This window comes from Apteryx rowi, unplaced genomic scaffold (genome assembly GCF_003343035.1).
Source record: "Apteryx rowi isolate R43461 unplaced genomic scaffold, aptRow1 scaffold_52, whole genome shotgun sequence".
Lineage (NCBI taxonomy): Eukaryota > Metazoa > Chordata > Aves > Apterygiformes > Apterygidae > Apteryx > Apteryx rowi.
The window spans coordinates 3185655-3200928 of NW_020450783.1; the positions used below are offsets into that span (position 1 = coordinate 3185655).

The 15274-nt window shown below is 37.2% G+C and overlaps 1 protein-coding gene across 1 annotated transcript in view; it reads left to right on the top strand.

Annotated features, from left to right (window-relative positions):
* NRG3 (neuregulin 3) overlaps nucleotides 1–12639 on the top strand; it is a gene marked incomplete at its 5' end in the record, with an annotated part of 270577 nt that extends 257938 nt beyond the window's left edge. Inside the window, 2 exons of the mRNA XM_026080437.1 lie at nucleotides 6828–6998; nucleotides 12132–12639. Of these exons, the coding sequence (XP_025936222.1) occupies nucleotides 6828–6998; nucleotides 12132–12639 (679 nt within the window). The remainder of the gene's footprint in view (nucleotides 1–6827; nucleotides 6999–12131) is intronic.
* Between the last annotated feature and the right edge of the window lie 2635 nt (nucleotides 12640–15274).

Genomic DNA, 15274 nt, shown 5'->3' on the forward strand with positions numbered 1-15274 from the left:
TTATGAGTGATGCTGAAAACAAATAGTCAAATGTTCTTTAGCTATATAAATAGGAAGAGTACTATACAGAAAGAAGCAAAACTGATGGTGTGACATATATGAATATATCTCATTTTTCAGTTAGGGTGATGATTTGGGGACAAAGGTAGAATCAGTAATAGAATATATAGAAATAGACATTATTACAGTCAAGGTGAAAATAAAATGCAGAGATTAATGTGCTCAGGTCAAGAGGGACTGATTAATCTCCATCGAAGTCTGGAAGGAACTGGCTCATGGACTCTAAAGTCTGGAAGCAAAATCCATCAAAACAGGAGCTGTACCATTGAATTACAGAGTAGCAAATGTACCTATATTTCAGAAGAGGAAATATTGATATCAGCAGCTGACAACCTATTAAATTGAATTAGATACTACTCAAAACCTTAGGACAAATATTGTGGGGAAGATGATCCTTTGGGTAGATATAAAAAAGGATAAAATGTATCATGAGGTTTACCAGCAGCAGTTCCTGCAATACTACATTGAAGGCTTTCTTTGGTAGAAGTGAGATAGACCTGACCTATACAACCTTAGTCAGTATTTGATTCCTTGTCATACGTGTAATTATGTGTTAAATGGCAGAAAGTAGGGAGAGGCAGAAAAACTATAGTGGATGTATGGAGGCAGTTAGAAGGGACGTACTAAGAAGTTACGTTGAGAAGGTAAGCGCAGGGCTGAAGATATTCACTAATGGAGCTCTCTGAGGCTTAGTCTTGGGACAAATCTTGTTTTCATTCATGACTGGCACAAAAAGCAGGAACATGCTGAAGAAATGAGTTAAGATACAGTGTCAATACAGATCCGAATCTAGATATAATAAGGAATGAACTGAATAACCTTAAGAAGTAGAGTAACAGAGATGGATTGAAGCTCAGCAGTACAAAATACAAGGTCACACATTTGGGAACTGATAAAATTTTCTGCTCTAAGCTGAGAAACAAACAAGGAAGAAAAGGCTCAGGATGTACTACTTGGTCAAAGGAAACCAAGTCTCAAGGTGATGCAAAAGATAAATAGGACAAGAAGAAGTATTAATCAAGACATTTCCATTAGAAAGTCAGAAACATTAAAATCAGTTCATGAGACACCTGTGTAACTTAATTTGAATATAACATGAGAATACACTAGTATTATCTCATCTGGTTAAAATAGGCTCATGATTAAAATGGGCTCAAATTGCCTTCTTGAGATAATACAATAATATGTGGAATGAATAGTCTGTGTTCCATAGAGAGGATTAGAGACTCTGTCTTGTTTAGTGTAATAAAATGAAGACTGAAAAGAGTATATGACTGCTGCTTCTAAATACATCAGCAAGAAGCATGAGGAGAAGTAAAAGACCTATTTAAAATGAATGAATATGGTGGCACAAGGACAAATAGATGTATACTGACCATAAATAAATTTAAACTGGAAATTAGGAGAAGGCTGAAGCCTCAAAGTATTGTCTGAAGTTAAAGCCTGCTTGTTTCTAGTTTTAGGACAGGAAATTCAAGACTGATCAGTGCACTAGGGGAACTATAAAATGAGGTTATGTTAGATGATTGAACTCAGTGATGCTGAGATACCTTTGACTGCTCTCTTTTCTGTTCCTACTGCATATACCTAACCAGTGGAACTTGTATGATGACTTTATTCAGATGATATATTTAGTCATGAGGCACTTGTGCAGAGCTGCAAAGTCCCTGATCAGCTTCAGTATATGCTATTTCTGAATATATGAATATGTAATGGGAACAACAATGCTTCTGTTTCAGAAATCAAAACGTAGAATTATAGATACATGCTGGGTGCTGGGAAGCTGCTCTGGCATTTGCAAGTGGAGAAGAGAGTTGTGAAAACAGCAGGCTGCCGTCCTAGTCCATCACCTAGACTGAGAATTTGACCAGCTGTAACAGTTCATAAACATGACATAGGAAACATATGTCATCATGGAGCAGTAGATCAGATGTTTTCCTCAAATAATCTTTGGTCTCAGTGCATGTTTAGCTGTTACAAAGACATAGAAAGAAGTAATATTTAAATGCTTGAAATGTAGGACACTGCAAAGAAACAAAAAGGAAGCACTGTTAAGTTCTCAGTTCTCTTGTACTACAGCTTTTTGGCATAATAATCTGCGTATAATCGTAGTGTTATTTTAATCACATATAGCTTTGTTGGAGTCCCAAGGATGTTGCTAACTTTCTGCTTTGGGGAAGCCTTCTCTGATATAGACTCTTGTAGAGACTGATTCATTGTGTGTCATCTCATATTCATAAACAGTCTGACAAAAGACCTTCATGGTACAGTATTACACTGTCACATAGTATTTATTGAGATGCGCTCATGTTCAGAGATATAACAGATCTTTTATTATTAAAAATGAAAATTGGTTGCAAGTCTGAGTAGTTGACTTGTATATGTCTAAGCAGTAGATTGTCTAATTTACCTAGCCTAAAAACGTGGCTCCTAGAGAATATCAGAAGACACTGCCTATCTGGCAGCTTGCTCTGTCACTGAGGCATGTGTTTATGGTTATGTCTTGTAGGGGCAAAGATCATGGCTTTGAGCCTTAGACAGTAACGTGTGCATCTTTTTATCAATAGATAATACAGTATGTAATCTAGTACACCTCTCTGTATAGTTTTTACAGGTATAGAGCCAGAGTATTTCCAATCAATTTTAGAACTTTTCTTCCTCAGCTTGCATCTTTCTCTTCCTGAATTATAATCGTGTATCTTAGCTTGGCAGTTTTTTAAAAAAACGAGCAAAACAGCAAGCTTATGGATGAAGACAGCCTTGCACTAATAGAGAAATGCTTGCATTTAATACAAGATGTGCAAAGCTTGAGCTGGTAAAAATGACAGAAGAGAGCAACTTGGCAATAGCCTGTTGTTTGTAGCATCTTTCTCTTGGATATCTAATTCAGAGCATGACAGCACGGGAAATGAGGGGAATGCAGGAAAACTGTGGAGGTAGGGACACAAAGTGTACAAAGGGCAACAAGGAGGAAGGCGGATGGGAAAGCAAAGTGGCATAACAGTGCTGCCATCAGAAAGGAAACTGTAACTGAAGAGGCAGGAAAAAGGGAAAAAGAATTAATAAAATAAAGGTATACACACAACCACGGTTATAAGCACTATTTCTTTAGCTCCATTATGTTTATTCGACAACAAAGAGAAGGGAAGCAGTCGGGTTCTTGCAGTTTTGTAGAAGGGAAAATTATGATTGCCCAGGAATTTCATCACATATAAGGCCTATTTTTGTTCTTTTGTGTTTTTAATACATGTAGTAGTTTCACCTCACCCTCCAAAGGAAAATTTCTACAGAAACTTACTCTGGTGTATAGAATTCTGTATGTAAATTTTTACATGACAATGAATGAAGCAATCTCAGGGCCACGGTTTTTCTTCAATTTTTGTAAAGCATTTTATGATCCATTTTGCCTGTTGTGATGGTTTTCCTCGTGTCTGAAATCAATTGCTTGTTGTAGAAGTAGGACATCTGACATGCTAATGCTTTCCAAGGAATCTCTATAGCCAGATTAATTTTGCTGCTTCTGACTCAGTGTACCAGATAAATGTTAGCCATTTAAAAAGGCATACAATTGTATACAAATGCTTGAAACACGTTACATGCTTAGTTGCTTGATGCAGTAAATTACCCTTTGATCCCATCGAAAGTGTTAACAAGAGGAACACAATTTAAGTGTTAATGCTTTTCATGTTTCTGTTAACAAAGGTACTTCTGAATGAGTTCATCCATAATGAGATGTATAAGAGATCAGTTCTGTTTGGTAGCAAGCTAAAAAGAGGTACAGGATGGTTCCCAGAGTTAGTCTAATTGAGTGATGCATCTTTTCCTCTTCATGAACACATTCAGCTGCACTGGGAGTTGTGCATGTGCCTTGAGAAGAGAATATGCCACCTGCTGAGAAAGACTTTGTTTTTACTTAGTTACTCAACCTAGAGAAAATGTTCAAACAAAACTGTTTGCAAGAATGAACTGGAAGTTCTTCATTGACATTAGAGATAGTTGAAATATTTCTTTCAAACTATTTTTCATTTATTCATCAGAACTACATTTCTCCATAGTTTGAATTACTTGTGAAGCAGTTCAAACATATTCTGATTTTTGTTATTCATGTCAGTCAATATCAATTAATAGATTTTAAAGATATATCTGCTATAACTTTTCTTAGTGGCTGTCTTACTGAACACCTCAGTTACATGGGTTTCTTTTACCCAGTGAGACTGGAGTGCATGGGTGAGAAACCATAATGAAAGCTGAAGAAGGATAAATTGCCAAAAATCTGAAAGGCATTGTTTGCCTCAGAGAGAGGAACACTTCAAGAGAGAAATAAAGTAGGCGCGCCTGAGAGGGCCTATATTAACACTTCTGGAGGAAGAATATGCAGATATTCATAGCGCAGTTTGACAATTTTGTGAAAATGGAAAAAATTATTGGGCTGGAGTCACTTTTTCAAGTTTTAGCAAATTCTTGCTATCCTTGTTTTTGGTGCTTCAAGAAAGGAACTACAGTATACTTGCTGTAAAAATCTGTAAAAATTTTCCTGTCATTTGTTAGTGAATTTGCCTTGTCCATGCCCACCTATGATTTTTGTTCATTTTTACCTACTTTTTACTGTCAGAAATGTTAGAAGCATAAGAACATCACATTAGCAACAATTTAGTCGTTTAAGCTCTGCCAGTGCTGGAGTTAGTGTGATTACAGCATAATGTTGGCACACCCCAGCTCACTTGAGTCTAACCAGCTCCTCTATCATTAGCAGTAAAGATGTGGCAACATGCGTTTCAGTGCAAGCTGAGGAAGCGCAGCTGGGACGTTTACATGAGTCTTTGCTGCTGTTCATAGCAATTAGCTCAGGTATACCTGTATGCATTGCAATTACATCTATTACAAGTGCAGAACTTACGTGAATTTGCATGTGCGTGTTTTTAGATGGAAGACCATGCGCATTCATCCAACAGGGGAGAAACACAAGAGCATCAAACCAACCACAATTAAACAATACCTTTCTAGTTTCAAATATTTTTAGTCAGTCCGAAGTGTGTTAAGTATAATCAGTTTGTTGACTTTTCTAGTACACTGATAGATATACTGCAACCAATAAAAAAGCTAAAATTCATTATTCATCGTGAATTTATTCATTCAGCTGCATCTTTTAAGATCTCCTGCTGTAATAACCCACAGAATCTCCTGAACAGAAATTGCTGACTATTTTGTGATGTGGTAATTTTATTATGGAGAATACAGACTGTAACTCACAATTTGAACTCAGTCTTCAGAATTAAAAGGATAGTACTCGAGTTCAACTTTTTTTTTTTTTTAAGTTTTCCTGCAGCCTTCTTAATAGCTAAGGAAAAATCTATTTAAAGAGGTCACTGAAAATCCTTGAGGGAGCACTATTGCTATGGGCTATTGATCTTTGCAATTAAAAAGCACCAGGAAAGTAAAAGTGTGGAAGAGTACAGAATGGAGACCATAATGGAACATTTGTAGTCTAAGCAGTGGAATTGAGACTGTTGAATTTCTTTCTTATGTTTTGACTTTGGGGAGAGAAGGTAGGTTTTAATGGAAATGGCATGCTCCAAAGGAGTTTGTCCAAGTTACTTAGTCCAAGCAAGAATTGCTCTGGGAGTAAGTGTGGCCCCAACTATAAATAAAGTTCCCACTAGATATAAAATGCAGATTGCTTTTAGGACAGGTTATGGGAAAAGAGAAACAAATTTACCAACAATGTTTTGCACGGGTGAATTGTATCAGAAATTGAAATTATTCACATAACCAAAGATAACTATTCTTAAAATGCACCCACAAAGCCTATATTAAAACATCATTAACAATGTGACAGAATATTAAATAATACGCATGCATTTCTGAGCCCCAGGAGATGTCAAGAGAAATAGGAGTAGCTGGAAAGTGAACAGCTAGTCATGCTGTGCAGTACTGTGACCTGTTAAAACTAGAAATAGGTTATATCTTGCCTTGATTGTGTATTCCCTTATTTCTGCATTAGCAACCACTGAATTTATTGTTAATACAACTATGGGGATTCTGCAAACCTTTTAATTCTTGCAAAAATGGAAAAATCTATTCTCCTCAAAAAATGCTATAAAAATGTTATTTAAAAAAGCAATTTTCTAAATAAGTTGAAAACTTAACTTTTATCATATTAAAGTTTGTATTGTATCACATAAAGAAACAACACAGTATTTATCAATGTATATAGAAGGAGAATTTCATCTATTCTGAAATCTTGTCCAATGTGGAGAAAATTTTTGTCATAGTAGGTTTCTTCAAGCTGGGAGTTCATCAGCTTCACTAAATTATTTTCTCCCAGTTTAATGTCGTCATATCAACAAGCAGAACCGCCTAGGCTGCTAGATTATATAATGGCCTCTAAATTTAAGATCTGCTTTTGAGCTCAGCTAGATATGTTGGAGCTGTGCTATTTATACTGTCTGAGGAGTCAGCTCTACATACCAGGATTATGTATGTACTGTGGAAAAAAAGAAGCATCCCTCATCAAATATAAGAAAGCATTTAATTTAGCAGTCACCACTTTTTAATCCTAGAAGGAAGCTGTTCTATTAAATACGGAGTAAACAACAGCTAACTGTGAATTGTAGCATTATATTTCCATAGAGAATTTCTACTAACATCATAGACTGAAGAGCAAAGTTTATAAAAACAATCCATGTATTATTAACTCTGAAGCTACTTTGCAGAAGTTTATGCTTTTGCTTTGATAATTTTTCCTGTACTTCTGCTCTTTTTCCTAGAAGTCTGTCTTCATGCTGCAGCCCAGGACAAAAAGGTGGGATTCTACATAAAAATGCCTTTCGGAGGACTCCTCCCTTACCTCGGGGTAGGTTCAATGGAATTACAGGACCAGCGTATCAACAGCTAGAAGAGTCAAGGATCACAGACCAGGACACAATACCTTGTCAACGGTAAGTAAGAAAATAACCAAAGTAAGCAAATTTGTTAGTGACTGCAAAATAAAAGGTTACGTTAGTTACTATGCTTTGCCATTACAATACTTGCAACATTTTTAGTGAACTGTGGATTCAGGGTTTATAGTACTGAAAGCAGAAGAATGTTTTCAGCATATTGACTCTTTGAAGGTAATATGTTTTTATTTGGCTGGATGCTCTTTCTAGGCTTTCTAAGTCTGTAAAAGGAGTGATCAAAACAAACTGGAAGTGATTGGCCACATGTTACTTTTTATAAATGATGCTTTCTTTAGCAATGCCATGATCTGCAATTCTTGTGACTTCTGCATAGCATTGTTTCTTCCATCAGCACTGTTAATGAAAATTATTCAGAAGATCAACTTTTATGTTTTTAAAATAAACCTAGATTGTCAGGTGTGTTTGCTGTAGACTGAAGACTGACCACTTCACTTGGTTTGTCTTTGCAAGCGCACAAAGAATCAGGTATTTTCCTTTTTAATTCAGCTTAGTAGAATATTGGATGTATGCTCCAGCTAAACATAAGGTCTGAATTTCAGTGTTTCTCACCACCTACAGCTATCTTTGAAGTCCTTTGCAATTGCTGAGCTATTTTGCATAATATTTACATATCCCTATAGATTTCCAAAGACTTTCCAGAATCTGTACATATTCTGTGTAAAACTAAAAGTAGCTGGGATGGAATACAATAACACAGGTTTCATTTAAATGTGCAAGTCACAATTAAGTACAGTGAAGTAAATGAAATTATACTGTGGGAAGACAGCTGTACCTTAAAGAACTATTGGAACTGGCTTTATGAAGTGTAGGATTGGGATCACCAATGTGTGTAATTTTTTTTAGGGAAGAAAGGAGCCACTATCACTATCCACTCAGCCACAAGTGTTGACTAAGAAAAGTGTCTTTGCATAGGTGTGTGTTTGCACAAGTACACAAACACACACACACACACACACACACGCAGACACCCCTGCCCATACTTTCCAACCTGCAGCAGGATTTTGCAGTCTGTGGTATTTTGTGAGAGGGCGAGTTGACTCAATGGATCTTACATAGCTGAATCTGCCTAACCAGCTTGATCACACTAATCAGGAAGGGTGGCTCAAGGGTAGTGCTTACTTGGGACGGGTGAAAGCAAAGCAGCAAATGATTTGGATTTCTGGTGACTTTTTCAAAAAAGTTGTATGTTCCTTACTTCTTTCCTTCTTACTATTTGTTTCTTTGTAGGAGAAACCTGTTTATTACTTCTTTCAGTAAATATTTTGCTTTTTGTTTGTATGATAATGTAGGTTTAATTCCTTAAGAAAGTTGTGAATCAAAATGCAAACCTTATTGTAATGAGCAGGCTAACACAGTTTTCCTTGTTTAATGTCAGTTTTGTGAAGCAGGCTTTTGAAGAATGCTGCAGCCTCCTTCTAGGTTTTGAAAAGTGAGAGAGAAAATACAGCAAAGCTGTAGTCTGGGCAGTTGTATTTAGGAAATAAGTTTTTGGTATTACATGTACATCTCGTATTGACCTATATTATAAATTTGCACTTCTGCAAAATGTTGAACTTTTCACCACCCTTCTGGCCTCAATCCATTAAAGCACTTTATTTGTATTTTTTGCATTTTGTATGTCTCTGTAGACTCTCACAATAGAATCTTTTCTCAGAAATAGTTCTCCGAATGCATCAAAAGGTACGGTTGTGACAGGAAATCACAGCAGTACGTATATATCACAAATATGATCCCATCTTGAGATGAAAGCTTTTGCTGCTTTCTAGAAATACCAAGTCTCATATTTGCAGCAGGATCTGATATTTGCAGGTTGAGTCAAATGCAATTAATACCAGTTGATTAATCAGTACACTACTCAAAGTAGGAGAACAACCTGCTTAAAATGAGGTCCTTAAAGAAAACAAACCATCTCCATGCCACTCACATCCTCAGAGTCTGATTAGAGTCTCTGAGGGTGTCAAGAGTTTATATTCAGTTAAGTGGACAACATTTTCATTGCATGTTTTCAACAGCTGTTTGCATTACATGATATTAACTATTAGTGTGAATGTGTATATATACAGATATAAATGTGTTTATGTATATAAGACCTGTGTCATATGTACAAGTAGAAAATAGTGTGTATATATAGGTATATGAGCTTATAAGATTGAACTAAAGCCTATTAATGCCAGTGGGATGACCCCCATTCATCTCAACGGACTTTGCAGTCAGGTTCATACACTGAACACCTATGAGCACTGGGGTTCACAGCAAAACTATTTGTACCATGCTAAATACAACCCAGTTTGTATTTTAAGTTCTATTCATTTCCTTCTGTCTCTCTTTAATACCTGTTTTAGGAAGGCAGTATAATTAGTATGCTTTGTTCAGTTTCATTCTTTAATTTAGAATCCTGAACATTGTATGGATGAAACAGATAATTACTACTGCATATTTATAAATGTTTGAGTTTCTTTTTGGCTTGGTTTTAGGAAAAGGGTGGAGAGAGAACTGCACTTTGAAACACATGCATGAATGAATTTATTCACACAGAAAGCCACTTTTCAGATGGAAAATAAAAATATCCTTCTTCAAAAAAAAATACTGTTCTGGGAATGTTAGTTTAATTATAGGAGAAGGTAATGATGACTCTGGACTTGCAAGTCTAAGCCTGGTTCTATTGAAAACAGAAACTGTCTGGTGTCACAAGTAGAAGCATGGATCAGTTTGTAATTAACCAAAAGCTGGGTCACACATGGGCTAGATGTAATATCCCTACTCGTTTAATACATTGTCTCTTACACACAGTGTAAGTGCTTTAATCCAACCTTGGTCCTCCTTTAAAAGCTCTGTGAGCACAGGGCAGAAACATGCAGTTCTGACATAAAATTGGTGTGTCGGCCTGAACTTTGAAATAATTTATGGAAATATGCCAATCATTGTGTTATATGTTATGGTTGCTGCAAACTAGTTTTCAGAATAGCAAAACTAATTGAATCCCTGTTACGAAATTGGCAAAAGTTCCTGTTTTCTTACCAAGCCCATTTAGATAATTCAGTCTTTTCTTGGTTTTGCTCGTATATCATCCATGGCATGTGAAATTCTTTAAAATTCACACCCTTTTGTTTTCAGGGTACAGCCCAGAAAATATATTTAGGGTCTGAATTACCAAAAAAAGGGAATAATGTATTTTATGAGATCCCTTCAACCATAGTTGTTTGAACAATTATGTAATAAGCAAATGCAAAGGAAGCGAGATTGGGCACAGACCAGAAGAATCTGCACTGCTGTGTTTTCATTTATTTTTTAAATTGTCCTCCCTGTGGAATAGTTTTCCCGATCAGTATTTCATACCAATCCTTCAAAAACTGATCTTAAAAGGCCTGCTATAAATGGGCCACAAGGGTGTCCAAGCAGACTGTAAGTGTATCTAAGCTGTGTAACACGTACAAGAAGTTCCATCATGTATCCCCAAAGGTGCTTGCTTTATTATTCCTCTGGGTTCCGTTTCCCATAGCAATATCTTTTTCCCTCAGATAACAGGTAAGTTTGCAAAGCCTACTCTGTATCTCAGAGCTCCCTGCTCTGTTTTGTACTCTTTCGTGGATGCCTATGGAGCACTAGTATGGAGGCTGCACAGACCTGCGTGTGTACACGTGCACAGGTTAATGTGTCCAGCAGTTGTACAAACACAGTGCCACCATAGACAAGTTAATTACAGTCAGTAGGACACTACTGAAAATATGCCTAAAGACATCTCCTCCTCTCTTCCCTGTCTGTCTGTCAGCTCACCAGGAGGACGGGGCTGAAGGAGGCCTTGCTGCTTGATCAATACTGCACTCTAATATTGGACTGTGACTGTTTTATGCACTTCACTTTTCTTTTCATTAGTTCTCTTTCTGCTAATGCCAAAAGAAGTGAGGCATGTAAAAATACAAGAATATCCCTAATGAAGTCTAGTGGGTTTAAGTGCCTTTTAGAAAAAATAACCTTAAAATCAGAACTCAGACACCTATTTCTGTACTAGACCTATCTAGATGTTGCTTTCCTTGTCTGTGAGTAAAACATATGAAACTTCACCTTTGCCTTGCTTTGTTAAATAAGTGACGTGATCACAAAGTTAATGAGAAATAAAATATGTTCCAGTACTGAAATGATGTTTATGGTCCTTGGTAATCATAACGAGTAGAAGTACCAACTCTTAGAGCACCAGATTTCTAGCTTCTCAAATGGGAAACCTGCTTTTTTGTTGCTAAGTTTCCTTTATTATAGACTTAGCGTACTTTCTATCTCTGTTTTTATAAATATTTCCTGTAAGTGAAAACATTTCTTCATAACAATAATTAATTTGGCTTTGAAATAAAATGGAAATACTGATGAAATTTCATAAAAGCATCTTCACAGTAAATAAAATCCAACTGCGATATTTGTTAGTGGAGGATAAAGGATTTTCCTTGAAACACAGGAGAATAGTATCAGCAAAACGCAGACACTTTCCAGAGCCCAATGTGTTAACTCTGTCTCCAGATGAGATCTAAAAAACCAAATCAGGCCAACATCAGGAGTATAGGTGACTGAAAAAATGGCATGATTTTTAGAGTTACAATGCCCTTAGAAACTCTACTCGTTTGGTAGGGAGTACAGTCATTTCTGTGTAAATAAAGACTACACAACCATGTTTTGTTTGAAGTTCATTTTTTCTGCACCTTTTGAAGTATTTTACTAATTAGCCATTCGACCCTAAGAGTTCTGCTATTAAAGAAAACATCAATCCATTTCCATGGTTAGGAATGTAGGAATGCAGTTTTAAATTTAACTTGAAGAAATTAGTCATTATAATAAATTAGTCACAGATAGTATAACTCTCAAAAGCTTTTAAAAAGGAATTGTCACTATTCTCATCTACTGGTGGGGAAAATGAGATAGAGAGAAAAGCAGTGGTTTGCCATAGGCAAATCTGGGAATAAAAAACAGGTCTCCAGACTCCAGTGTTTTCCCCAGGGCCACACTATTACTGAGTGCTCCTAGTGTGCAAAAAAAAATGACGTTTGCTGAATCTCATACAGCATTTCTACTGCTGGCTGCATCTGACTGCTTGATATACAACACTTTTTTTATTATTCTTTTCAGGTATTCATCCAGTGGTTTAAAAACTCCTCAGAATACTTCAATAAATATGCAACTGCCTTCAAGAGAGACAACCCCTTATTTTAATAACGTGGATCAGAAGGACTTGGTTGGATATTCATCTTCAAGGGCCAACTCAGTTCCCATCATCCCGTCTGTGGGCTTGGATGAAGCCTGCATGCAAATGCAAAATGTTCCTGAAGTAACAGGCATCAAATGGTGCAAAAACTCCTATTCTGCTGAACTTGTCAATGTGAGTTCCCCAGTCAGTAATTGTCTTATAGCAGAGCAACATGAAGTGAAAATATTGCTAGAAACTGTCCAGGAGCAGATTCGAATTCTGACTGATGCAAGGAGGTCAGAGGACTACGAACTGGCAAGCCTAGAACCAGAGAACAGTGCGAGTGAAAACACAGCATTTCTGCCCATGAGCCCCGTGGCCAAATCAGAACGAGAGGCACAATTTGTCTTAAAAAGTGAAACACAAAGAGACTCAGTATTGACCAAGTGACTTTGTGTGGGGATTGTGGGAAGGGAAATAAGAGACCGGTGCATTTGACGCTTTGCTAAACAGGAAAGGAGGAAATTAAATACAAATTATTTATATGCATTAATTTAAGAGCATCTACTTAGAAGAAACCAAATAGTCAATCGCCCTCATATCATAGTGTTTTTTAACAAAATATTTTTTTAAGGGAAAGAAAAGTTCCAGGAGGGATGAAGCTTACATCAAGTGCTTTCTAGGCAGGATTATACATACAGTTTCAGTTATGGAGCATTTTAAAACTGTCCTGTTTGGCTGTTAGAAGGCTTAGGCTATGCATATTTTTTTCAATAAAGGCCAAGACCATTCTTAGATTCACTACTGGTTTCAGAGTAGTGCTGCAGTCAGCTGCTGACCACGGACCCGTACCCTAGCTAGCCAGGCCCTTCATCCTGGCACGAGCCTGGGCCGCTGTTCACCTCTTCTCTTGGCTCCAGGTTCATAGCGTGAAAACAGACCCACAAAGACCAACTCCTTGCCCAACTTCTGTGGTTTGGCACCAACTGTGGAATGACAATAAATCCCTAATTGAGCCAGATGCTTAACTGTCTGCCTTACTTTAATATGTGAGTAAGCCCAAGAGAGTCCATGTAAACTTGTAGGAGGAGCTTTGGCTTGGGGAAGTGTCCTGTGGGACTGGGGCCTGCTGCGAGGCAGGGGTCAGGAGACGCAGCCGCTCTGTCCTGCTCTGAGCTCTGCTTGTCAGAGCGGGATCAATGGAGAAAGAGAAGGAACGAGAGAAACCGGAAGTGCAAAAGTGTGTATCATGGCAGGTTTGGTTTTGTTTGTTTTTAACAGTGGGAATGTAAACTCCATTGTTCGTTTCAAAACCCTCCATGTTTCTGAATTGTTATACTTTGAAGGCATTTGTAAGCYCCAAGGAGCACTTCTGAGTGTGTGTGTATTTTTTTAACTTATTTTTTATTATGGGTTGTTCAGAGATGAGTCAGGGAGATCCAATATGATCAAAATCCAGCAGAAATGTGTTCATGCCACCCTAATTTGTTCCCACTTTCAGTTCTCCAGTCACTTTAATTAATTATGGCTTAGGCTTGTGAACTTTAAAGCTTCAACCCTGCAGATGGTTCAGTATGGGCAGACCCACAAACCTGCACATATCTGACTCTAATGGGCTATACAAGAGCAGATGGTTTCCACCAAATCGATCCCTGCAGGGGATCAAGGCCTTAGAGAAGAAATGTCATTTCCTGGTTGCAGTATCCCGAGCACATTATAAACATTTTTTTGCATTTTCTTTCTTTTGAGACCCTCTTCACCCCCATACGATTGTAACATAATATGTCAATAATGCAATTAATTGGGTTCCGTGTCACACACATTCCTGTTTTTATTATTATTAAAATACCTGCTTAAATTACTTGTGGGGAAAAAGAAAATGAACTATAGTAAATAATTACCAAATAGCCTTCCCTAGTTAATGTCAGAAGATTGATTAAAGAAGAAAATTACAGTTTATACAGATTGTATAAAAACAATTCCTTTGCAGCAAATTAATTATTGAATTGATTAGATGTGCCCCAAACTTTCCAGTTCACACGTCTCAAGACTTCTCAAAATAGCACAATTGATCACACAGTGCTGTTGTATGTTGAGTCAGAATAAAGCAATATTTTAACCTCTGTCAAGTAAATTTGAAAAAGAAATGCTGAAAGTGTATGTCATTTATTTTGTCCCCAGTTAAGGCATTAAAAAAAAACTATTCACAAGTCTTATTCAGCAAGTCTTATTTGGGGGTTTTTGTTTGATTGATTTTTTTTAAGACAAAGTTGATGAAATTGTCTTGTTTACAGAACTTTCTATGGCTGTAATCTTTGCTGTGTGTTTTCAATAAAAATATATTTGAGGGCAAACTGTGCTTTATGCCCCAGGATGGAGCATGCCTTGGTCTGACTCCCTTCTTCAAAGCTCTGTGCCCTGAGCCTAGATTTTAAGGTGGGATCACTGTGAGGAGTGAGGAGTGCTCTCTCATGACATGCTTCTACAATGTATTGTGGCTGGGCACAGTCTCACTGTCCATGGGCTGAGCTGACTGTGGCTGGTTTGACATCAAGCCCACAGCAAATAAACCCTCTGAAAAGCAAGATATATTAGGTGGAGCTCAGCTTCACATTTGTGCCAATCGCCCGACTTTTGTATCGATGCTGTTTACATCCTGCCAGCTCAGGACATGAGCAAAGTGAGCTTGCATCTGCTTGTGCTAAGCCCCGTGGACACACCTGTAATGTAGAGAACTGCTACTATATAAAGCTCCGATTCTGTAATTTGTGAAGTGTGTTCGCAATTAATTAATTGTATTGAAAGATGGTCTCTCTGCAGTAAAGTGCAAGATACTGGCCTAAACAGATGTTTCAGATTGAAATCTTTCCAATCCAGATGTAAGGCCCACTTGCCCCCAAATCCTACCAAACAGCAAATTCACCTTTGGAAATGTATTGGAAACACACGGCAAGATTTCTGTTGAAGAAAGAACTATATCATGAGCAATGCCTTTATTGAGAGAATGTGTTCACTTAGCACCCCCAAAAGACCCAGAAACAGTCAAAGAGCAATGTATTTAAGACAATTAAGTGTTTGATTGAAT